Source organism: Scyliorhinus canicula, chromosome 28 (assembly GCF_902713615.1).
Source record: "Scyliorhinus canicula chromosome 28, sScyCan1.1, whole genome shotgun sequence".
In the NCBI taxonomy this organism is placed as follows: Eukaryota; Metazoa; Chordata; class Chondrichthyes; order Carcharhiniformes; family Scyliorhinidae; genus Scyliorhinus; species Scyliorhinus canicula.
The window spans coordinates 6,630,608-6,657,070 of record NC_052173.1 but is presented as its reverse complement, the minus strand read 5'-3'; the positions used below and the strand labels follow the sequence as shown (position 1 = coordinate 6,657,070).

The 26,463-nt window shown below is 46.3% G+C and overlaps 1 protein-coding gene across 4 annotated transcripts in view; it reads right to left on the bottom strand.

The window, feature by feature from the left end:
- znf740b (zinc finger protein 740b) overlaps positions 1 to 14,771 on the bottom strand; it is a 146,015-nt gene extending 131,244 nt beyond the window's left edge. For 2 of the 4 annotated variants that reach the window (XM_038786599.1, XM_038786602.1), the window contains exons 1-2: positions 14,639 to 14,771; positions 386 to 724 (exon numbers count right to left, since the gene is read on the bottom strand). In XM_038786599.1, coding sequence (XP_038642527.1) covers positions 386 to 712 — 327 coding nt within the window. In that variant the 5' untranslated portion in view covers positions 713 to 724; positions 14,639 to 14,771. Of the gene's footprint in view, positions 1 to 385; positions 725 to 1,256; positions 1,902 to 14,289; positions 14,527 to 14,638 lie in introns of those variants that run through there. The other 2 variants (XM_038786600.1, XM_038786601.1) reach the window with 2 other exon arrangements.
- Positions 14,772 to 26,463: the final 11,692 nt, after the last annotated feature.

Sequence of the window (26,463 nt, the reverse complement as noted above, 5' to 3'; positions counted from 1 at the left end):
AAATCCTTTTAACATTTTAAACATCAGATCATCCTTCAATCTTCGGTGCTCAAGAGATACACTTCATGTTTATGCAATCAGTTCTACTAATTGCACCTTTTCAAACCCAGTGTCATTCTGATGAATCTGTGCCACACCCCTCCTCCAACACCAATATATCCTTTTAGAGGTAAAGTGAACTGAACACAGTATTACAAGGGTCTGATCAAGGCTCTGTGCAACTGAAGCACAACTGTCTCCCTTTTGTATTCCAGCCCCCAAGATAAAGGCAAACATTCCATTTGCCTTTTGGAGTCTATCGATTAGCTTTTGATGATTTGCATACTTGGGGCACCCAAATTACTTTGGAAGAAATTTTAAAAATAAAAATAAACAAGATACTTACTTGGGGCGCACAGGGCAAACTCTGTGTTACAGTAACAGCAGCATGACTGTCTGGTCCATCGGCACTTCTTATGGCGTTCTGAGTCATCGGGTCACTATCCGGCATCATTCCCTGATGGCTGATTGTTCCACTCTGCAGGAGGCGGTGAGGCCCCACCATCTCGTGACTGACAGAGCTGCCCTGCAGGATGCCAACTGCGCTGGTGTCTTGTAACATGGCATTGTCTCCAAGAGATGCCTGCTGAGGAGTTCTTCCGTACTCGAGGAGGGGCTGTTGTCCACCTACTGGGACACTGGGATGATCGGAAATACCATCCACCCTGCTCATCTGGCTAGAATACTGTAAAACAGGTACAATCATTAGAAGTCATTAAACCTATAATAAAATGAGATTTTAATGATTGAGACAAGAACCAAAGTCCTCATCAAATTTTTGGTTGCCATGAGAGCACTGAACCAACTGCAAATAGCCATTCAAGAGGAATCATAGTAGAGCCCTAACCCAACTTCCACACATGCACCCACCAGTAAGGGTGGTGGTAAGGGGGGGGAAAAGTGAGATCTCTCAGAGCAATTAAGAAGAACTTCAATTGATATTCTCTCTCACTTACCTTCACCCCAACCAATCCGCCAAAAGTTTGTGGTACTTGGGACAATCACAGGAAGCTCCCCCCCAATCACTTCTCCAATCATGCATCACTCATTCAGCACATCTCTAATGAGAGAGAATCTAACCATCTCCCCCTTGCTATTCAACGGCATTGTCAAATCCCCCACTGTAAAGCACTGACCAGAAACTGTTGTAGCAGCCATATAGATACTGTGGCCACACAGCAGATCAGAGGCTGGGAGTTACATGTTGAATAACTCACCTCCAGACTCCCCAAGGTTTGTCCACCAGCCTGGAGCAAGCCCGAATGGAAAAGAGCACGCCCGCCCGAGGGCGGGCCAGAACTGTTGCAAACAAATCAATAAAACACAAATCAAGGAGGGTAGCAAGTGGTGGGGTTGTTCAGAGATCCGCAAGACTGAGAGCTATGTGGCTAGCAAGCTTTCAAATGTGATCACCCCACATGTGCTGAGGGAGAGGGGGATTGGGTGACCGCCAGGTAGTTAAGAAGTACCAGACAGGAGTCCCCAAAAGAGCATCTCATTTTCCAACCAGTATTCAGTTCTACATATCCTCAGGGGTGTTTGCGGTGCTGTTTGTGAGACTGAAACTTTATCCACATAGGCCCCTTCTTGAAAGTACTCCAAATTTGCAACATTATTAGTTTCGAGATCACTTATCAAAAAATCAATGTTCCCATCTTCAAACCATTTTTTTTTTTTTTTACAGAATATATTGATGATGCAATCCTTTTTACGACCGATCACAATTGATGCATTTGCCAGTTTTGTGCAATCAGCCAATCATGCTCCCAGTACGACAAAATCAGCCAGCAAAATCCTGCGGGTGTTGGAAATCGGAGATAAAAACAGAAAATGCTGGTAATACTCAGCAGGTCTGGCAGCATCTGCAGAGGGGGAAACAGATAACATTTCAGGTCCAGCATTTTCTCTTTCTATTACGCCAAAACAATGAGTTACTACATGCAGTGTTGTGGGGGCTGGGATTTCCTTTTTCAGATTGTAGCTGGACAATTCCTTGCTAGTGTGCATCAGTGGGAATTTACTGAAACAAAGGCAGTACTGGGGCAGCACGGTAGCATAGTGGTTAGCATCAATGCTTCACAGCTCCAGGGTCCCAGGTTCGGTTCCCGGCTGGGTCACTGTCTGTGCGGAGTCTGCACGTCCTCCCCGTGTGTGCGTGGGTTTCCTCCGGGTGCTCCGGTTTCCTCCCACAGTCCAAAGATGTGCGGGTTAGGTGGATTGGCCATGCTAAATTGCCCGTAGTGTTCTAATAAGTAAGGTTAAGGGGGAGTTGTTGGGTTACGGGTATAGGGCGGATACGTGAGTTTGAGTAGGGTGATCATTGCTCGGCACAACATCGAGGGCCGAAGGGCCTGTTCTGTGCTGTACTGTTCTAAATTCTAAAGGAAACCAAGATTGCTTAAAAGGCCATTGAAAGTTTAGAGTAGGAGCAGATTATTGCACCAGCAACACTTGCATTAATCCCAAGTGTGATTGGATATCATCCAAAGCATCATATGCGTTTCAGTGATAAATGCAGGATCGACAGGGGAAAAAAATCTCGAAAGGAAAATTCATAACTCTGAATGGAAGTACATATGATTTTACAATATTTCACATGAGACAATGTTGATCTATGTAAGTTTATACTCCTATTTCTCTCTAGGTGAAGTAGTAAACTTGTCCGTTCCATGGACCTGATTTAACCCACGTCTTTATGTCACTCACTCTACAGAAATGAGTTGACCAGAATGAGCTTGAGAACTATCAAGTTAGTCATAAAACTTTCCAGATGGTTTGTTGACCATCTATCACATTCATTCACTGTTTTCTATTGCTTTGTCTCCCCATCCATATTTCCACTCCTCCAATTTTATTTTCTCCCTCACTTTTTTATTTTTGTGCTGCTGAAACAGCTGCAGAAGCAGAGAAGGCAGAAGAGTGAAGCTTCACTCCAAGATGACAGACACCAAGGGCTTACCTGCAAGGCCTTCCCATCTTAGCCCAGTGCAGTCCCTTCTCTGCAAGAAAGACAGGAACATAGTGGAGAGACAGAGCTGAAAGTGATGAAAACAGAGGCTGACACAATGCGAGGCTACAGCAGCAAGTAAGCCACTCCTCGCAGCAGGGACCCACAAAGATGAAGCAATCTTGTTGCACGTTTGTGGACAAGACCTTTTCGCTCTTGAAGCAAGATATTGCCTCAGTTGTTATCAGAGATCTACAAGGGTAACTTACCAAAAAGCAGCTAGAAGGCCCTGCAGAAAGCAACCGCTACTAGACAGGATATCAGCATTTCTGCGATGTGGTTATAGAGGGAAGAATTGAGGTTCTTAGCATGTCAAAACTGAACTGTATAAGAAATGCAACCCGAGGAAAGAGGGTATCGAAGATTCCTCGTACAAGACCTATAATCTTAAATATAAAATGGGAAAATCTCATCCCTTCCTATAATCTCTCTGAACTCATAGCAGCAAGAGCAATCAAGTCTTTGTTGAGGAGTTGCTTAGGGGACAGAGATTTGCCTTCAGAAACAAGCGTAAGTGAGACCAATACAGACACAAACATCAACATGGATCTTGGAGCCACAGCGCCCGTGAGGAGCAATTGCCAACCCTTATACATGCTACTCTGGCAATCAATTCAAAATCAGTCTCAAGTCATTCCTCCACTTAGATAGTCACAAACATCAGAAGACCGCACTAGAGCTGCTCAATTTCCTTGCATAGGCAAAAGGAATAACAAGCGAACTGCCAGATGATATCAACAACTGGCAAGATTATTTCCTTGTGCCAAGACATGGTGTATCTGGGATTGAAGAGGAAGCAGATCATGTCCAAGCACTTGGCTCTGGCAACGTCTTTCAGACACATGGCTGGCTCAGGAGTGGTTAATCAGGCTCCTAAATGGTTTAGGGCACTGCTCTTCAAACTCTCAGATGTTACAGCACGACAATGCTTCAGGTTCAACGAAGTACGCAGCACATTCCACCCAATATCAAGCCTAACGCACAGACAACACTGGCCTGGGATAACAACCGCCTCGGAAGAGGTCAAGAGCACAGCACACAATACAATGAGTATAATCATTCACGCAGTCAACCAGAACAAAAGCAACCGGAAGCACCTGCCCTGAAGGAAACTCTTTTAAAAATGGTCCTTACAGCCACGCTTCACAAATATTGTTTTGAATAGTGGAGGACAAAGGACAGGTGCACAGCTATTTGGTGAGGGAATACAATCGGAGCTTGAAAATCACATACATGCACATCCAAGAAAATATACATAGCTTGGTTATTGCATACTTCCTCAGCAAGCTGCCAGAAATGAAGGATGATATTTTAACTGGATGGAATGGTTGCAATACACTGCTTCAGAGAACTTCAATCCCAATTGGCTACGTCCCAGTCATTGATGCCAGCCCATTGCATTGCAAACTCAAACTGGATAGGATTGTTGTAGTAATGGACCAGGCCATCTACAAAGATTTGTTGGCGGAACACCTTCTCCATGCAGACACTTACCCATCACATCAGGGAGTTTCACACTGGAATGGCATTTATAGCTTGCATCAAAATGCCAGTCTTCAGGACATTGTCACTGGTTGCAGCAGGTTCTACTAATGGTGGCCATCATGACAACAGGAGTGTTAGAACTCAAGATGGCGTGTAAAGCTCTACGAGATAGAGATTGCAAGCTTATACTGAAACGCAACTAGATGAGCTGGACCTTACAGCAATTGGACTTTAGACCGCCTTCCTTGATGATGAATTCAATGACATCCTCAACTCCGAGAGATTCCACTTGTTGCTACAATTATCAATAGCAAAAAAAAAGGAAACTATTCAGTTCTTGAGCAGTTACAACATGGTGGAAGAATTGCTGCTATATATCACAGCAACCAGGCTAACCAGCTGTGATATTCATCTTTCAAGCGTTTGCTGCATGATGCCATAGTTCTTCCACTTACCATTGTATCAACTATGCCGGGTGTCTTTCAGCATACTATCTGGAGATGTGCAGCTTGAAAGAAAGCCATCCTGATATCAATGCAGTTAGAAGCAGGACAATCTGTTTCCCAGAGACATGAATCGGGCTTCTTTCAGACTGCATTTGATCTGGGTATTGAACAGGTGGCCAACTGAAACTTGTGAGGATCTATGGGAGTCACTCTCAACAGAGAGGGCCACTATAAGCAGCAACTGTCAAGGAATAGCTAGTCACAGATCTCACACTAACTTGGACAAGACAAGAAGGGAGAGTGATGAAAATAGATATGAACATAGAATTTAGGGCAGCACGGTAGCATGGTGGTTAGCATAAATGCTTCACAGCTCCAGGGTCCCAGGTTCGATTCCCGGCTGGGTCAGTCTGTGCGGAGTCTGCACGTCCTCCCCGTGTGTGCGTGGGTTTCCTCCGGGTTCTCCGGTTTCCTCCCACAGTCCAAAGATGTGTGGGTTAGGTGGATTGGCCATGCTAAATTGCCCGTAGTGTCCTAAAAAGTAAGGTTAAAGAGGGGGGGGGGGGGGGGGGGGGGGGGGGGGGGGGGGTGTTGGGTTACGGGTATAGGGTGGATACGTGGGTTTGAGTAGGGTGATCATTGCTCGGCACAACATCGAGGGCCGAAGGGCCTGTTCTGTGCTGTACTGTTCTATTCTATAATTTACAGTGCAGAAGGAGGTCACTCGGCCCATCGAGTCTGCACCGGCTCCTGGAAAGAGCACCCCACCCAAGATTAACACCTCCACCCCATCCCCACAACCCAGCAACCCCACCCAACACTAAGGGCAATTTTGGACACTAAGGGAAATTTCTCATGGCCAATCCACCTAACCTGCACATCTTTGGACTGTGGGAGGAAACCGGAGCACCCGGAAAAAACCCACGCACACACGGGGAGGATGTGCAGACTCCGCACAGACAGTGACCCAAGCCGGAATCGAACCTGGGACCCTGGAGCGGTGAAGCGATTGTGCTATCCACAATGCTACCGTGCTGCCCTCATGTGATTGATCGTTTTGATCCTTCCTTGGAGACAGATCAGTTGCACCATATATCAGGCCAAGCTGCTACAGCACCTGTAGTCAAGGACCCTGCAGAGGCCAAGGGAAAGGGAGAGCAAGCATTTATGACCTTTTTGTCAGAAGCGACCACAACATCAGAATGTCAATGTTAAGAAGATGAAACTGAAAACTTTCAAGGTCACCGGAAAACGTAGAGTAACCAAAGTAAAGAGTAGGGAGATGGCCCCCAAAGGCAGATCAAAACCTATTTGGATGCTATTAGTTGCTGGAGCAGGTAGAAAACTGGACATCAATGCGATGCCGGTTCATACATTGGGAACATTATCCTTACCTCTAGCTAATCACGATGGACCCCTCATCAAGGTAAACAAAACAAAGCCCTGACACTTTCTTGAATGGTCACTCAACCCAATCCCTTCCATTGATGTGACCCCAAGTGGTACAACATTGGTCTGAGATGCCATGGTATTAGAAAAAAAATATAGAAAAACAGATGGCGGCCATTCAGCTCTTCGAGCCTGTTCCACCATTCATTATGATCATGGCTGATCATCCAACTCAATAGCCTAATACCACTCTCCCCCCCCCCCCCCCCCCAATATCCTTTGATCCCCTCACCCCAAGTGCTATATCTAACGGCTTCTTGAAAACATAATGTTTTGGCCTCAACTACTTCCTGTGGTAATGAATTCCACAGGCCGACCACTCTCTGGGAGAAGAAATTTCTCCTCATCTCTGTCCGAAATGGTCTACCCCGTATCCTCAGAGTGTGACCCCTGGTTCTGGACACCCCAACCATCGGGAACATCCTACCTGCATCTACCCTGTCCAGTCCTGTTTGAATTTTATAGGTTTCTATGAGATCCTCTCTCACTCTTCAGAACTCCAGTGAATACGACCCTAACCGATTCAATCTCTCCTCCTGTCAGTCCAGCCTTTATTATGTACTTTTCATAGATTGGATGATGCTGGCAGCAAGCGCCATGGAGTTTGTTCATGCAAAAAGACAACAACACGCACAAGGACGGTGCTCTCGGCTTCTCAGCAAACTTCCTTGCACCAACATGTACGCGTGCGTAGACTGCGAGAATGTCACATTGTTGCCTGACACTTCTAGGAGTTTCAACTAACTAGGCAGGAAGATGGAAATCAGGGTGCAGCTTAAGGTAAACAAGGTGTACCAATGATTGGGAGGGAATAGTACTAGAGTAAAAAAAATAGGAAGCTATTATGTGGGATCAGACTACAAGGCCTAATGTCTAAACTTAGGTGTACTGTGGTATAAGCAAATGCACATAGTAAATAAGGTTGTTCAGCTTCAGCCACTTGGGAATATGATGTTGTGGCGATAACAGACCTGGCTCAACATAAATGTCATGATGGTGTACTGAATATTCCTGAATACAAGATATTCAGGAAAAATTGGGAAGGAAAGAGAGAACAGCTGGTAGCATCAATGAAGGAGAATATTAAAGTGCTGAAGAGAGAGGGCAAGGATAGAATCTATTCGATTACAGTTGAGAAACAAGATGCAGGCAGCAAGGTGTCATAGTGGTTAGCACTGCTGCCTCACGGCACCGAGGTCCCAGGTTCGATCCCGGCTCTGGGTCACTGTCCGTGTGGAGCTTGCACATTCTCCCCATGTCTGCGTGGGTCTCGCCCCTACAACCCAAAGATGGGTAGGTGGATTGGCCACGCTAAATTGCCCCTTAAGTGGAAAAAAAATGAATTGGGTACTCTTAATTTATTTTTAAAAAGAAACAAGATGCACTATTACACTACTGGATATATTCAATAAGCCGCCAATTAATAGGAAAGATACAGAGGAACAAACCTGCAGAGAAATTAGAGAGGTGGAAAACTATATAGTTATAATGGGGGACTTTATCGTAATGTAAACTCGCACAGTCATAATATGAAGGACAGAGAGGGACAAGAGTTTGTGAAATGTGCTTAAGAGAATTTTCTTGATCAGTATGCTTCCAGTCCAATGAGGAAGGACGCATTGCTGGAATGAAGTCAATCCAGTGGATCAAGTGTCAGTCGGGAAATATTTAGAGAACAGTGACTGCAGTAGAAGGTTTCGGTTTGCCCTGAAAGAGGAAAAGAAACAATCCAGGGTAAATGCTAAATTGTGGAAGTGCTGATTTCATTGAGATAAGAAACAACGTGTGCCATGTAAATTGTAATCAAAGATTCGCAGACAAATACAATAGGTCGCCTTTAAAGGGGAGATTGTTCTGCATACAATTGAGGTACATTCCCATGAAAGGTAATAATCTTTATTGTCACAAGTAGGTTTACATTAACACTGCAATGAAGTTACTGTGAAAATCCCCTAGTCGCCACATTCCGGCGCCTGTTCGGGTCACAGAGGGAGAATTCAGAATGTCCAATTCACCTAACAGCACGTCTTTCGGGACTTGTGGGAGGAAACCGGAGCACCCGGGAGGAAACCCACGCAGACACGGGGAGAACGTGTAGACTCCGCGTAGACAGTGACCCAGCCGGGAATTGCACCTGGGACCCTGGCGCTGTGAAGCAACAGTGCTAACCACTGTGTTACTGTGCCGCCCAGGCAGGACATCCAACACCAGAGCTCCCTCATTGACTAGAGTGCAAAGATGAAGCAGAAAATGGGTGCGTAATGACAACGAGACCCAGGGTAAACACAGAAAGTTCAACGGGGAAGTGAAAAAGGAAATGATAGGCAAAGCAAGAGTATGAGAAGAGACTGGCAGCCAACTTAAAAGGGAATCCAAATGTCTCCTATAAGCAAATAAATTGTAAAAGGATAGTAAAAGAAGGGGTGGGCCAATAGGGACCGAATAGGGAATCACAGGCAAGAAAGTCTGGCTGAGGCACTGAAGGAGTACTCTGAATCTGTCTTTACATACATACATGGACGATAGGAGCAGGAGGAGGCCTTTTGACCCTTCAAGCCTGCTCTGCCATTCATCACAATCATGGCTGATCATCCAACTCAATAGCCTAATCCTGCTTTTCCCCATAGCCTTTGATCTCATTCTCCCCAACTGCTATATCCAGCCACCTCTTGAATATATTCAAAGTTTTAGAATCAACTACTTCCTGTGGTAAAGAATTCCACAGGGTCACCACTCTTTGTGTGAAGAAATGTCACCTTATCTCTGTCCGAAATGGTTTACCCAGAATCCTCAGGCTGTGACCCCTGGTTCTGGACACACCTATCATTGGTCTCTATGAAATTCCCCCCTCATTCTTCTGAACTCCAGCGAGAACAATCCCAACCTAGTCAATCTCTCCTCATATGACAGTACCACCATCCTAGAATCAGTCTGGTAAATCTTCGCTGCACTCCCTCGACAGCAAGAACATCCTTCCTCTGAGAAGGAGACCAAAACTGCGCACAATACTCCAACCTCTCGCAATGAAGGCCAACATACCATTAGCCTTCTTTACCACCTGCTGTACCTGCATGCTTACCTTCAGCGACTGGTGCACAAGGACACCCAGGTCCCGCTGCACACCCTCCTCTCCCAATTTACAACCATTCAGGTAGTAATCTGCATTCCTGTTTTTGCTTCCAAACATAACCTCACACTTATCCAAATTATACTGCATCTGCCATTGGTTTGCCCAACCTGTCCAGATCTTGCTGTAGGATCCCTGCATCCTCATCACAGTTCACCCTCCCACCTAACTTGGTATCATCTGCAAACTTTCAGATGTTACATTTTGTTCCCTCATCCAAATCATTAATATATGTTGTGAATAGCTGGGGTCCCAGAACCAATCCCTGTTGTTCCCCACTAGTTACTGCCTGTCAATTTGAAAAAGGACCCATTAATCCCTAGTCTTTGTTTCCTCTCTGCCAACGAAGATGCAACCAAAGTCCTAGTAAAAGAAGTAGTTCAAATATCAGATGGGCTAAAAATTGATAAGAGAATAAAAACAAAATGATGGCTGTACTTGGTTGGTAAGTCACCAGGACCAGATAGGTGCACCTGAACATGCTGAGGAAAGACGGAAATCGCAGACACACTTCGGCAGATCCTTGCCCAGCCCTAGCTCTGTGTTTGAGTACAGCATTGCACCTCAGCAGCTGAATGTCAACCTGGCAGAAGTTGACAGATCAGGGGTCCAAAGAGCCCAAATATCAACAAGGCATCTGGGATTGATGAGATACCACCAGAGCTATTGAACATGGTAAGAACACGATCTCAGCAGAGCTCATGGACCCGTTCAACAGATCTTGAGTGCAGAGGACGTCCTGGATAAATGGAGGCGAGGAGTAATTGTCAAGCTGCCAGAGAAAGGAAACATCTGACTGCAATAACTAAAGAGGCATAACACTGCTGTCAGTATCTGGCAAGGTCTTCAGCACGGTGCTCTTCAACAGATTGAAAGCAGAAGTAGACGGTACCCTTAGGAACAGACAGATTTCCAGGGCGGCAGGCCATGCTGTAAGCAAAGCTTGACACTTCTGAACATCACAGCACAGTGCCTGAGTGTATCTATCAGAGAGGAGGAAGGCCGATGTCTTGGCCTTCGCCTCTCCAATTGCACGGCACCGAATTTTGCTGGAGTGGTGGTCGGCATAGCCACCGGGGGTAGCAGCATGGTTGGGTGACCTGTATGACTTCCTGCGGTTAGAGAAGATAAAAGTATGAGTTAAGGGGCTCAGCAGGGGAGTTTGAGAAAAGGTGGGGTTAGTGACCGTGTTTGAGGAGCTGTTCGTCGTGGGGGTGTGAAAAAGGAGAAAAATCTGTACAAACTACATAGTTGATCGTTGGGAAGAATGGTTCCCAGGGTGTTTATTTGCTGTAACTACTTTGATACAAGTTTGAATAAAGCGCGTTTTTTTAAAAAGTGTCTATCAGAAGCAATTTATTAACTCCATTGATTTCAATAAGACAGCATCCATCTGCAGTCACTCTAGTACAATCACAAGACAATACAGCATTCCAGAGCAGTGTATTAACATCTTCAAAGCATAATTCCACACCTTCAGCTGCTGCCTCATGGCCAGCACATGTTTACGGACTCTTTCAACATCAGAGTCATATGGCAAGGCTGAATACGTTCCCCATTCTTTCTTGAGGAAGGTCATGGTGGGTGCAAACTGGATTTTGTACACGGCATTTCTTTGCCAGTAAGGCATCGCAAACGTTCTAAGCCGGGCTGACCAATCTGGAGCGCAACGATGCCATGGTTGGTGTACACATCAGCTACGGGAAGACCAAGATAACAATGACTGGAGATGACCCCCTGGCACTATCAGGCAACAGGATGCAGAGGACATTGACCACTTCCCTTACCTAGGAAGCAACAGGAGGGTGATGTACAGATCAACGTCCAAGCAAAAATGGGCAAAGCAGCATTGGTCTTCCAATGGCTCCACAAGCATCCAACACCATCAACACGGCCAAGAAGCTGCAACTCTGCATGACCATAGTAACCAACTGCAATCTATGCCAGAAAGGCATGAAGAGGACAGCAAAGTTGTCATTTAAATTGGGTTCGCTCTTGTTCGAGATGGTCATTGCCTGGCACTTGTAACTCGAATGTTACTTGCCATTATCAACCCAAACCTGGATATTGTCCAGGTCTTGCTGCATTTGGACATGGACTGCTTTAGTGTCTGACTCGTCGCAAATGGTGCAATCATCAGCAAGTATCCCACTTCTGATCTTATAATGGAAGGAAGGTCATTGATGAAGCAGCTGAAGATGGTTGGGCCCAGGACACTATCCAGAGGAACTCCTGCAGTGATGACCCACTCCCCACAAAACGGTACCAAAGTCAGGAGCCAAGCGGCCCTAGTGGAACCAAATCTGAGCATCAGTGAGCAGGTTATTGCCAAGTGTCGCTTGATAGCATTGTCGATGACCCCTGCCATCACTTTGCTGATAATCAAGAGTAGACTGATAAAATGGCAATTGGCCTGGTTGGATTTGTCCTGATTTTTTTCCCCACAGGATATACCTGGGTCTGGGCAATTTTCCACATTTTCGGGTTGTACTGGAATCACTTGGCTGGGGATGCGGTTAATTCTGGAGCACAAGATTTCAATATTTGGCAAAGACCATAGTCTTTACAGTATCCAGTGCCTTCAGCCATTTCTTACTATCACGTGGAGTGAATCAAATTAGCTGAAAATCATTTTGTGATGCCGAGGACCTCAGCATGAGGCCAAGATGGATCATCCATACGGCACTTCTGGGTGAAAATGGTTGCAAATGTTTCAGCCTCATCTTGTGTTCTGCTCCCTAATCAATGAGGATGGGGATCTTTGTGGAGCCTCCTCCGCCAGTTAGTTGTTTAATTGTACACATTCATGTGGCAGGACTGCAGAGTTTAGATATGATCTGTTGGATGTGGGTTTGCTTAGCTCTGCTGCTTCCACTGTTCGGCATGCAAGTAGTCCTGTGTTGTAGCTTCACCATGTTGACCTATTTGTAGATGTGTGGTGCTGCTCCTGGCATATCTTCCTGCACTCTTTATTGAACCAGGGCTGATCCCCCAGCTTAATGGTAATGGTAGAGTGGGGGATATGCCAGTCCATGTTACAGATTGTAGTTGAATACAATTCTGCTGCTGGCCTCAGTCCCAATTCAGAATTGTACATAACATGATAGAGGATTTCTTTAATGTGAGGACAGGTCTTCATCTCCACAAAAGATTGTACGTCTCCGACCAAAACCATTTACCAGACCGATTCCCAGGATGGCAGGACTTGACGTACGAGGAGATTGAATCGGTTAGGATTGTATTCATTGGAGTTCTGAAGAATGAGGGCAGGGGGGGGGGGATCTCAAAGAGACTTATAAAATTCTAACAGTACTAGACAGGGTAGATGCAGGAAGGATGTTCCCGATGGTGGTGGGCGTGTCCAGAACCAGGGGTCACAGTCCGAGGATACTGGGTAGACCATTTTGGACAGAGATGAGAAATTTCTTCACCCAGAGATCGGCCTGTGGAATTTGTTACCTCAGGAAATAGTTGAGGCCAAAATATTAGACGTTTTCAAGAAGCAGTTACATATAGCACTAAAGTTGAAGGGGATCAAAGGAGATTAGGGGAAAGCAGGATTAGACTATTGAGTTGGATGATCAGCATTGATCATAATGAATGGCAGACCAGGCTCGAAGGGCTGAATGGCCTCCTCCTGCTCCTATTTTCTACATTTCCAATACCGTTATGGACAGATGCACCTGCAACAAGGAGATTGGTGAGAACATAGAACATACAGTGCAGTAGGAAGCCACTCGGCCCATCAAGACCGCACCCTCCCACTTTAAGCCCTCACTTCCACCCTACCCCCATAACCCCTCCTAACCTTTTTTGGATAATAAGGGCAATTTAGCATAGCCAATCCACCTAACCTGCACATATTTGCACTGTGGGAGGAATCCCAGACACGACAACGTGCAGACTCCACACAGACAGTGACCCAGCAGACCCACCAGAATCAAACCTGGGACCCTGGCACTGTGAGGCCACAGTGTTAACCACTGTGTTACCATGTTGGGCTCTGGGGCTGTAATCATTGGGAGTTTAGAAGGGGGGATCGTATTGAAACTTACAGGATACTGTGACGCCTGGATAGCGTGGATGTGGAGAGGATGTGTCCACTTGTAGGAAAAAAACTAAAACCAGAGGACACAGCCTCAGACTAAAGTGATGATCCTTTAAAACAGAGATGAGGAGGAATTTCTTCAGCCAGAGGATGGTGAATCTGTGGAACTCTTTGCCGCAGAAGGCTGTGGAGACCAAATCACTGAGTGTCTTTAAGACAGAGATAGATAGGTTCTTGATTAATAAGTGGATCAGGGGTTATGGGGAGAGGGCAGAAGAATGGGGATGAGAAAAATATCAGACATGATTGAATGGCGGAGCAGACTTGATGGGCCGAGTGGCCTAATTCTGCTCCGATATCTTATGGTCTTATGAACTGTTCACAACAGCATCTTACATGGAATAGCCAGGTGAACGAACTGGGTGATCATGAAACTTTTTTTTTAAAAAGCACCTGCAAATTTTGAGAAAATAAAATAGTAACAGCACATGGCATGAGCAAACAATCAACAATTCCACAGCATCTATCTATGGCTCAGCATGGTTCTGAGAAGCAGACACATTTTGAAATAAGAGTTAAGGACACAGTGAAGCTGTGGAGTTTTGTTTTAAGGATTTGAGGAGTGTCTGCAATGATTAAATAAAATGCAAGCCAGACATCAAAACTCCCAATGGATCCTCGGGAATACCTTAGGCCTGTGGAAGGTGCAAAAGGCCCGAGCACCATCTTCGCTTCAGACACAAACTGAGAGAAGATGAGCGAAGGTCCAGCTTCGGTTAATTCAGTGGCGCTGGTTTGAGGTGATTTTTTTTTTTGTTGTTGTCCCGCTCTATTCCCCTTGCTCTCGGGCTTGCATTCCGGCTGTGTTAAACAAAGTGGCCCTGGAGCTGAGGCCTGGCCTGGCTACACAGCCTGAAATCCAGGCCTCTCTCTCTCTCTCTCTCTCCCGCTTCCACACAGCCCGGACTCCTCGCGCCCGCTCTCCCCGCTCCCTCCCGCCAACGTTCAGAGTGAGCGGCAAGCATCGAGTGACTCACCGAGAGACACGCTCCTCACAGCATCGGCTCTGCACCAGCCTTGGGCTACAAGTTTACAAAACAAAAACACCGACCGCAGCGCTTAAAAAAAATCCCCCCTCCTCCTGCCGAGTCCACCGATAGCACGCCGGGAAATACCGCATCTGTCCCACAGCGGGATCTGAAGCCACCGCCGCCATGACACTTGCTGGCAACGGCCGCCCGCGTTCACTGCTCGCCGCCGCCATGACGCTTGCTGGCAACGGCCGCCCGCGTTCACTGCTCGCCGCCGCCATGACGCTTGCTGGCAACGGCCGCCCGCGTTCACTGCTCGCCGCCGCCATGATGCTTGCTGGAAACGGCCGCCCGCGTTCACGGCTCACCGCCGCCATGACACTTGCTGGCAACCGCCGCCCGCCACCGCCATCTTAATTACTGGCAACTTCCACACACCAATCGTGTCCTCTTCAAAACCTGGTAAGTCACTCGTTTTCGTCGATTCAATTCGTATTTTGGATTTATTGTCACGTGTTCCGAGGTACAGTGAAAAGTATTTGTTCTGCGTAGAATCCAGGCAGATGGGTCCATACATGAAAAAACATAGGCCATACCATAAATAAACAATGTAAATAAATAGTAGGGTGCTCTTTCCAAGGCCGGTGCAAACTCGATGGGCCGAGTGGCCTGCTTCTGCACTGTAAATTCTATGATAGACGCAGACATCGGGTGAAGCATACGGAGTGCACAGTAGAGAAGATGTGTGAAGAGATCAGTTCAGTCCATAAGAGGGTCATTCTGGAGTCTGGTAACAGCGAGGAAGAAGCTGTTATCTCCTTTTATCTCCTCCAGAATAAATACAGTACTATATTTTCTTTCGCATTTTGACTATAGTTTATTCTGTGCTACTTCAGATTAAGTTAAACTAAAATAGCCCAACAAATTCAAAAGGCTCACAACCCGAACACAATCCTGAGTTTAACCCTACGACCTGTCATTAGGCAGAACTGTAAGTTCCGTGTTGTATTTCTTTCAGCTGCAATTCTGCATACGCAAGCTCTCCAATGCGTGCCATTCACACATTCTAATCTCTTTATATGCCACTATCAGTACCCTTCTTAGCCTTAATCACCTATATTCACATTCCCTTTGTCTTTCTGTCCATAGCATCTTTGTCTATCTCCACCTAACACTAACCCCCTCTATCCAGCCCCACCGCTCTACACCCCCACAATATAAATCTGGGGCTGGATTCTCCCCCGGCAGGATTCTCCGTTTTTCTGGCGCCCGTGGTTTCCCGATAGCGTGGGGCTACCCCACAATGGGAAACCCCACTGACCGGCCAGCATAACGGAGAATCTCGCCGGCGGGTCGAGGCAGAAATGTGGCGCAGCGGGGTGGAGAATCCAGCCCCTGTTCTCTCCAGCTTTGCCAAAGAGTCACGTTAGCTCCTTCTCTCTCCACAGAGGCTGTCCGACCTGCTGAGCTTGTCCAGTATTTCCAGTTTTGTTTCAGATTCCAGCATCCGCAGTCATTTGCTTTTACTCACTAATTACTGTCTTCGACTTTAGGGAAGGCAGACAGTCTTCAAGCAGAATCTAATGTTGATGCCTGCAGTCCCTCTCTGGAAGCTTCCTCATGCTTTGCAGCAAAGAGGAGGTTGGAGAGCCAACTGATTAACAAGTTGGTTACTGCACAACATCAGCCATCGCACCATGGGCACACACACATCATTGCCATCACGGAGTAGGCATAGGCTTTTGACAAATTTGTTTGGTCCCAGCTGCCAACAAGAAAGAAGACACGTAGACAATAGCAAACAAATTGTCAAGTGCTGTCAAAACCTTCAGTCTCCCAATCAGTGCCTCCAAAACTGAATGTTTCAGCCAGCACCAGGCATATGCCATGAAGCATCAGGCATAGCCATTGATAGCACCAGTCTCAAAGCTGTGGAAAAATTCTCATATGTTGGTAGTGTGATCTCTTGGGATGTCATGATTAATAAAGATATCCACACCACATCCAGAAAGCAAGTTCTGCCTACAGGTGACTCCATGATCATGTCTGAAGCAGATTAGCATTAAACTGAAGACTAAAATCAAACTTTGCCAGGTACCCTGCTGTATGGCGCATTCATCCTGGAATCTGCAATAGGAACTAGATCAAAGCTCTGGAAAGCTTCTACCAAAGACACCTTCGATTTATCATGTAAATTCAATGGCAGGACAAAAATCCCAAACTGTGACATTGTGGGAAATGTTCAGAATACAAAGGGTGAATGTCATATTCTAATTAACCACTAGATGGAGCTAGATGCCGAACGATATAAAGCACTGACTCTCAGGCTTCTGGGAGATAGCATAGGAGTACTGAGAGATCAGAGTACAGTTATAGAGTGTAGAGACTAGTGTTAGTTGAGTGTAGATTACCTCTATTGTAGAACCTCTTTAACCTGGGATTACCCCTCTCTCTGGATCTGTAAAGACTTAATTACCTGCAAATGCTCGCATTCTAAGCATTGTCTGGCATCTTTGACTTTGTCTATATATATGTTTCTGGAACCTACCTCTTCATTCACCCGAGGAAGGAGCTGCGCTCCGAAAGCTCGTGTCTGAAACAAACCTGTTGGACTTTAACCTGGTGTTGTAAAACTTCTTACTGCAGATTATTAGATTATTGTTTACTATAGGAGTAAGTGGTCGAGCTTTAATAAGTAGTGTAAATAAATGTTAGCTTTGTGAATGAACTTAGCTTCTGTGGTCTTTGTGAACACTACGACATCCATCCTGAGAACAAGAATCAAAAGGAACACCACACAAACAACAAGGTCCTGCATCATACTGGGCCCAACACCATGGAGATTATGCTCCAGAAAATTCAATTTAGAAGGGCAAGCCCCATCTCCCACATGAATGATTCAGAATCCCCAAGCAGATCTGTGGTGAACTATCTCAAGACAAATGATACACGGTGGTTAGTGCAATTGATACAAGGACACCCTAAAAAAAAAACCTCACTAACCTCTGCCTTTTAGACCATTTCTCCTGAGAAAACATTGCAGTCGAACAATCCAGGTGAAGGCAAGCACTGGACTTTGGTTCAGGATGTTTGAGTACCGTACATGCCAAACGCACAACATCCATCTTACCCAGAGGCAGGCCAGAGCTGGCACAGCTGCAGAAGCACTAACAACAACCACATGAACTACCGATTCTGTGGACGTTCATGCCAATCCCACATCAGACTCTTCTGTGGGCCTCCTCATGCCTGAAGACAATGAAATAATTTACAGTTTACATACTCCCAACAAGAAGAAATCTACAGCAAGTTCAATTTAGCATGCTGTACTTGCTTCTCATGTGATCTCCTCTACACTGCGGATACAAAACTCAAAATGAGTGACCACTTTGCGGAACACCACTGTTCAGTCCACATGCGTGACCCCTAGCTTCCTCTTGCTTGCCTTTTCAATCCTCCACCATGCTCTCACTCTGACCTTTCTGTTCATGACATGCTGGAGTGTGTGACTGAAGCTCAGAGTAAGCTCAAGGAACACACCTCCCCTTTTCACTTGGTCCTCTGACAGCCTTCTGGACGCAACATTGAGTTCAAAACACAAGCTCTGCCACCATTTTGTGTTTTCTGCCGATTCGGTTTCCTCTCTCTTTCTTGATTTGCAGAATGAATACAGAAAAAGCAATAGACCTGAGGATTGAGAACAGTTTAACAAGTTAAACCGTTTAAAATTCAGTAAAGACAGACCAAGGGATCGATTAAGAAGGGGAAAATACATTATGAAAGCAAGATAGTGGGGAATATAAAACGGATTGTAAAAGTTTCTATAGGCATGTAAAGAGAAAAAGATTGATAAAAACGAATGTAGACCCCTTACAGTCAGAAACGGGGGAATTCGTAAAGGGAACAAGGCTGAGGAACTAAATTCATATAGGAAGACATTCAAAGGAAGACATGAATAATGTACCGGACGTTCTGAGAAACACAGGTTTTAGTGAGGAGATGAAGGAAATTAAATGAAAAGAAATTAGTATTGGTTTTGGGGAAATTAATGGGATTAAAGGTGGATAAATCTCCAGGGCCAGATTACCTTCATCCCAGAGGATTTAGGGAAGTGGCCCGTGAAATAGTAGATCTATTGGTGTCCATTTTCCAAAATTCTTTGTATTCTGGAATGGTTCCTACAGATTGGAGGTGAGCGAATGTAACCCCGCTGTTCAAAAAGGGAGGTAGAGAGAAAACAGGGAACGATAGACCAGTGAGCCTATCGTCAGTAGTAGGGAAGTTGCTGGAGTCCATTATCAAGGATTTCATAGCATTTGGAAAGCAATGTTGTAATCAGACAACGTGAGCCTGGATTTACGAATGGAAAATCATACTTGACAAATCTACTAGAATTCTTTGAAGATGTAACTAGTAGTTGACGAAGGAGAATCAATGGATGTGGTTTATATAGACTTTCAGAAGACTTTTGACAAGGTCTGACATAGCGGGTTACTATGTAAAGTTAAAGCGCATGGGATTATGGGTAGTGTCTTGAGATGGATAGAAAGCTGGTTAGCAGACAGGAAGCAAAAAGTTGGAAGGTAGTGACTAGTGGGGTGCCGCAGGGATCTGTGCTCAGACCCCAACTGTTCACATCATGGACGAGGGAACTAAATGTAATATCTCCAGCTTTGCAGATGATACAAAGTTGGGTGGGAGGGTGAGCTGTGAGGAGGATGCAGAGATGCTTCAGCGGGATTTGGACAGGCTGATTGAGTGGGCACATGCATGGCAGATGCAGTATAATGTGGATAAATGTGAGGTTATCCACTTCAGTAGCAAAAATAGGAAGGCAGATTATTATTTGAATGGGTGTAAATTGAGAGAGGTGGATACTCAGCGAGACCTTGGTGTCCTCGTGCATCAGTCGCTGAATGTAAGTGTGCAGATACAGGAGGCAGTAAAGAAGGCAAATGGTATGTTGGCCTTCACAGCGAGAGGATTTGAGTATAGGGATGTTTTACTGCAATTGTTTAGGGCATTGGTGAGGTCACACCTGGAGGACTATGTGCAGTTTTGGTCTCCTTATCTGCGGAAGGATGTTCTTGCTATGGAGGGAGTGCAGAGAAGGTTTACCAGGCTGATTCCTGGGATGGTGGGACTGTCATAGGAGGAGAGACTAAGTTGGTTAGGATTATATTCATTTGAGTTTAGAAGAGTGAGAGGGGATCTCATAGAAACTTACAAAATTCTAACAAGATTAGACAGGGTAGATTCAGAAAGAATGTTCCCGATGGTGGGGGAGTCCAGAACTAGGGGGTCATAGTTTGAGGATCAGTCATGGTCATAATGAATGGTGGAGCAGGCTCGAAGGGCCGAATGGCCTCCTACTGCTTCTATTTTCTGTGTATTTTTTCTAATGTAAGGTGCTGGGATTCGGTGGTCTCCACATTGAAGATATGGAGATGGTTTCGGCAGCACTCGGTAGCGGTATTGAAGCTGGCACCGATTAGTGAGAGCCATATCTTTGGGCCGGTGAGGTTAGATGCCAGGTTTAGGGGATGGGAGGGAGAGGATGGAAGGGATAAGAGATTTGTTTTTGGAGGGGTGATTTGCGAGCTTGGAGGAGGAGTTGTTGGAGAAATCTGGCCTTTCGCAGTTGGATACATTTAGGTTTGCAATTCCGAAAAAGGTCTTTCTGACATTCCCTGTGGTGCCACCCTCCTCTTTGATGGAGAGGGTTTTGTCGCTGGCAGGGATGGAGGGAGGGGAGTACATAGGGGATTCACAGAAGGATTATGGCGGAGGACGCAAGTGTCAGTGGAGGGGGTCAAGTGGGAGGAGGAGTTGGGGTTCGAAGTGGAGGATGGCTCTGTGGAGGGTGAATGTTACATTTTGCGTGCGAGATTAGGGTTGATACAGTTGAAGGTAGTGCCAAGGACTCATTTGGCTAGGCTGTTTGTGGGAGTGGAGGATAAGTGTGTGAGCGTTGTGGGAGGGGTCCAGCTCATCATTCGTACATGTTCTGGTCATGTCCTAAGCTCGTGAGGTTCTGGGTCTCCGTCTTTAGCACCAGTCGACAATTCTGCAAATTGAACTGAAGCCCCTGGCCCTTGGGGGCCATATTTGGGGTGTCGAACCTGCCAGAGCTTCAGGCGGGGGCCACTGGGGTGGAGGCCAGCTTCTCCGTCCAATGCCTCAGTATAGCTGGGGATCTTATGGAGTTTTTATACCTTGAGAAGGTCAAGTACACAGTGCGAGGGGAAATTGAGGGGTTCTACCTAGATGGCAGTCATTTGGCCACCGTTAATTGGTCGGGGGGGGGATTCTTTTGTTGGGGGTCTTTTCATTGAGGGGGGCAGTTCAGGGTTGTTTGTTGTGGTTTCATTGTGATGTATAAAATTGAAAATGTTGAATAAAAATATATATATATTTAAAATTTGATCCCTTTGCTTGGGGCTAAAGGAATCAAAGAATATGGGGGGGTGGAGGAAGCAAGAACAGGTTACTGAGTTGGATGAACTGCCATGATCACATTGAACGGTGGAGCACGCTCCCGTACCAGCCTCCCCGAACAGGCGCCGGAATGTGGCGACTAGGGGCTTTTCACAGTAACTTCATTGAAGCCTACTTGTGACAATAAGCGATTTTCATTTCATTTCATAGGGCCAAATGGTCTATTCCTTACTATGTTTCTTAACCTGTTGCCATGTTCCAGTGAAGCCCAACGCAAACTGGAGGAATAACACCTCATCTTCCGCTTAGACACTTTACAGTCTTTTGGACTCGACATTGAGTTCAACTTCAGACTGTGAACTTTCTCTTCCACCTTGACCCCCTTTTTTGTTTGCTTGCTCCTTCGTTTTGCTTTCACACTGATCTTTGTTCTCCTATCTTACCTTTATGCCACTATCAGCACGTTCTTTAGTCCATAGTGCGACCATTAACACTCCTTTCCTCCTGTGTCCAGGGCATCTTTGTCAATCTCTCCTTCGCTCCTATCTGTCTCTGGTCTTCTGTTCTGCTCCACCTCCCTCTCCAATCCATCATATTTCTACCCCGCTCCAGCTCTGAAAAGTCACAAGACTTGAAGCATTCACTCTGTCTCTCTCTCCACAGACGCTGCTGAGTGTATCCAGCATTTTCAGATTTTATTTCCGATTTCCAACATCTGCGGTATTTTGCTTTCATTTTAGTGGCAGCAGCGAGATGGATGCATAAATTGAAGGTGAATTCAATGTAAAAATCACGCATAGAAAGAGAAGGAAAGAGTGATTGGATGAATATATTATATATATATATATATGAGAGAGAGCGAGATAATGAAATGAAATGAAAATCGCTTATTGTCACGAGTAGGCTTCAATGAAGTAACTGTGAAAAGCCCCTAGTCGCCACATTCCGGCGCCTGTTCGGGGAGGCTGGTACGGGAATTGAACCGTGCTGCTGGCCTGCCTGGGTCTGCTTTCAAAGCCAGCGATTTAGCCCAGTCTGCTAAACAGCCCCAGGCACTATTGTCCCTTAGTGTCTGAAGATGTGCAGGTTAAGTGGGGTTTATAGAATTCATAGAATTTACAGTGCAGAAGGAGGCCATTCGGCCCATCGAGTCTGCACCGGCTCTTGGAAAGAGCACCCTACCCAAGCTCAACACCTCCACCCTATCCCAATAACCCAGGAGGCCATTCGGCCCATCGAGTCTGCACCGACCCACTTAAGCCCTCACTTCCACCCTATCCCCGTAACCCAATAACCCCTCCCAACCTTTTTGGACACTAAGGTCACTATAGCATGGCCAATCCACCTAACCTGCACCGTCTTTGGACTGTGGGAGGAAACCTGAGCACCCGGAGGAAACCCACGTAGACACAGGGAGAACATGCAGACTCCGCAGAGCCAGTAACCCAGCGGGGAATCGAACCTGGGACCCTGACACTGTGAGTCAGCAGTGCTATCCACTTGCGCTACCATGCTGCCCAAAGGTGGGTAGGGTGGGGGAGTGGGTCTAGGTAGGATGCTCTTGCAGAGGGTCAATGCAGACTCGGATGGGCCGAACACCCTCTTTCTGCACTGTAGGAGAGCTCAATCCAGACAGAGAGAGAATGAACACCATACTTGTAATAGTTAATTTTCATGGTTAGAGGGGTTAAGGCTGTTCAGAAGTAATTATAACAATTTCAAGTGATTAATAGTGTACTGATTTGGAATTTAGTTCAAACACAACACCTTCATACCGTTCAATACTTTTCAAATGTCGAGGCAGACAGCCAAATGCTGTTTGTGTGAAGCCAAGAGCAGAATAACAGATCTAACACGACAACCTTTGGGTATTGGCATTATCTGCCCTCATTTGAAGTTGCATAACAGCAAACATGCTTCATCGTGGATTTGACAGCAAATTGTGGCCTATTTTTGGAGCAGAGCAGAGAAGCTCGGCTTGCCATTTAAGTGAGCAGTGCATTCCCGAGTAGAGACGGGGACTGGTGGAGAGAGGGGTGAAAGAGATGAAGGATCTGTTTTTGAAGGGGCGGTTTGCAAGCTTGGAGGAGTCGGAGGTGAGATTTGGGCTCCAACGTGAGGAGGGCTTCAGGCATATGCAGGTGCGGAACTTCGCAAGAAAGGTTTTCCCGAATATTCCGGTGGCACTGACCTCCTCGTTGCTGGAGGAGGTGCGGGCGGTGGGGGGGCTGGAGGGCAGGATTGTTTTGGTGTCTTACGGTCGGATCATGGAGGAGGATAAGGTGTCCACAGAGGTGCGAAGTGCGTCCAATTATGTCCTGCCCGGTCCTGCCCGAAATTGGAGAGATTTTGGGGGGTCATTTTTCAGCACCTTGTCCGAGATTCGACACATGGATCTGGAGCCGGGTCCCCTGGAGGCCATATTCAGGGTGTCAGACCTGCCGGAGTTGCAGACGGGAGCGGCAGCAGACGTCTTAGCCTTCGCCTTGTTGATCACTCCCTGTTGGGATGGAGGTCAGCTTTTCGACCCCTGTGGCTGGAGGAGTAATGGAGTTCCTGGATTTGGAGAAGGAGAAATTTGCTCTGAGGGGGACAAATGAGGGGTTTCACAAGAGATGGGGTTTGTTTATCTTACACTTTGGGATCTGGTTACCGTCAAGGGGTAAGGCGGGGGGTGGCGTCGGAGTTCTGTTTATCTGTTGTTAAAATGTTGAAAATTTGAATAAAAGTATATATTTTTTAAAAAGAGAACCAATTTGATCGTTCACATTGGAAGCCTTCGCAGCATTGCTTTTCAAATCGGAAAACAGAGGCAAACCTTTTTTTCCTTCTCCCCAACAAGGACATTCTCTGTACATCCAGCATTTCATGGTAACTGCTAACAGGCCTCCCAAAACTGACAAAGAAAGAGGTTTAGCAAAGACAACACTCAGCAGAAAAAGGATAGAGTCAAGTCACTTTAATAGTCCCTTTCATTTCAATCTTTACTCAATTGGCACAAAACTACAACAGTGATGACAGCAGACACGGGAGCAAAAGTACTGTTTCCATATAAACTAATTGCACAGTTTGGCTGCATACCCCAAGCTTACAAATCAGATTGACATTGACCCACCAGAACATTTCCGACACTGAATGCACAGTCTTTATACCAAATGGAGACAGTAAAGTATCATTCACAGATAAATACTGTTCATGAAGTCAGTGTCTTCTCTTTTAAACAAAAAAGGACTACGCCTCATCAGGAATACATCCTATGACTGAACATCCTCAGCCACAATACCAATCATCCGATGTGAGAAAATACAGAGCCAAACGTTTTGCTCCACGGTAGGTTCTCACCACAGATTTCGGAGTTACAGAAAGAACTTTTCCACTCGTCTCTAAAGACTGCAATGGTGATCAATCATGGTTCAAGAAAAGCCAAACTGAATACATCTCCTAGATGGGACATTCAACTTAGACTGAGTTCAGGTGACCTATTTTGTTCCCCTCCCCTGGTGCATGTTTACTTTGGGGATGCTCGCTTCAACTTTTAGTTTCTGGGAACAATTCAATTTTGAAGAATTTCACTGAATAAGAAAGAAAAATAATGGATGATCACGCTTCCTCACGTGCCATTCCGCATCATGGTGTTGGAGGGGCAGTTGGCAGTTGTTTTATTCAAAGTTATCTTGCCGAGTAGTTCTGCTACCCACTTGTTGCAAACCACCCCACTGGCCTTGGGCGGGGGCCGGGAGGGGGGGGGGGGGGGGGGGGAGGGTGCTGGAGACTGTTGCCGGTTTTGTGACGACAACATGGCGCCGCTACCCTGCATCAGGTGCATTTGCGAGGAACCGTGCTCAGCTTGTTCCAACTGCTGACACCCTCTCACCAGTGTGGGGCTCTGCGTCACACGTTTACATAAAAAATGGCCATTGTAAATTGCAGAGTTGCGGGGGGTGGGAGTGGGATAGCTTGATCTTGGTTTCGGACAATGCTCGGCACAACATCGAGGGCCGAAGGGCCTGTTCTGTGCTGTACTGTTCTATGTTCTATCAGGAGGCAAAGTGAAGCATGGATTTCACAGCAGGAGAAAGCAGACTTCCCTCTCCTCAATCACACACAGCGGAAAACAAAGTCAATGCAATAAATGATCAAGGCTTATAGGTGTTCCCACAATTAACTTAAGATTATGCTCTTGTTTGCAAATTATCATTCATGTAGATAAACCTTTATATCGGTTACCCCGATCAGATTAATATCTGGATTTTCAGTAAACCACAATTCATTTTTCCCCACAGGTAAAATTGACCTCTTTATAGCGGCATCCCATCAAACACTCCCAGGACAGGTACAGCACGGGGTTAGATACAGAGTAAAGGTCCCTCTACACTGTCCCCATCAAACACTCCCAGGACAGATACAGCATGGGGTTAGATACAGAGTAAAGCTCCCTGTACACTGTCCCCATCAAACACTCCCAGGACAGGTACAGCACGGAGTTAGATACAGAGTAAAGCTTCCTCTACACTGTCCCCATCAAACACTCCCAGGACAGGTACAGCACGGGGTTAGATACAGAGTAAAGCTCCCTCTACACTGTCCCCATCAAACACTCCCAGGACAGGTACAGCACGGAGTTAGATACAGAGTAAAGCTCCCTCTACACTGTCCCCATCAAACACTCCCAGGACAGATACAGCACGGGGTTAGATACAGAGTAAAGCTCCCTCTACACTGTCCCCATCAAACACTCCCAGGACAGGTACAGCACGGGGTTAGATACAGAGTAAAGCTCCCTCTACACTATCCCCATCAAACACTCCCAGGACAGGTACAGCACGGGGTTAGATACAGAGTAAAGCTCCCTCTACACTATCCCCATTAAACACTCCCAGGACAGTTACAGCACGGGGTTAGATACAGAGTAAAGCTCCCTCTACACTGTCCCCATCAAACACTCCCAGGACAGGTACAGCACGGGGTTAGATACAGAGTAAAGCTCCCTCTACACTGTCCCCATCAAACACTCCCAGGACAGGTACAGCACGGAGTTAGATACAGAGTAAAGCTCCCTCTACACTGTCCCCATCAAACACTCCCAGGACAGATACAGCACGGGGTTAGATACAGAGTAAAGCTCCCTCTACACTGTCCCCATCAAACACTCCCAGGACAGGTACAGCACGGGTTAGATACAGAGTAAAGCTCCCTCTACACTATCCCCATCAAACACTCCCAGGACAGGTACAGCACGGGGTTAGATACAGAGTAAAGCTCCCTCTACACTATCCCCATTAAACACTCCCAGGACAGTTACAGCACGGGGTTAGATACAGAGTAAAGCTCCCTCTACACTGTCCCCATCAAACACTCCCAGGACAGGTACAGCACGGGGTTAGATACAGAGT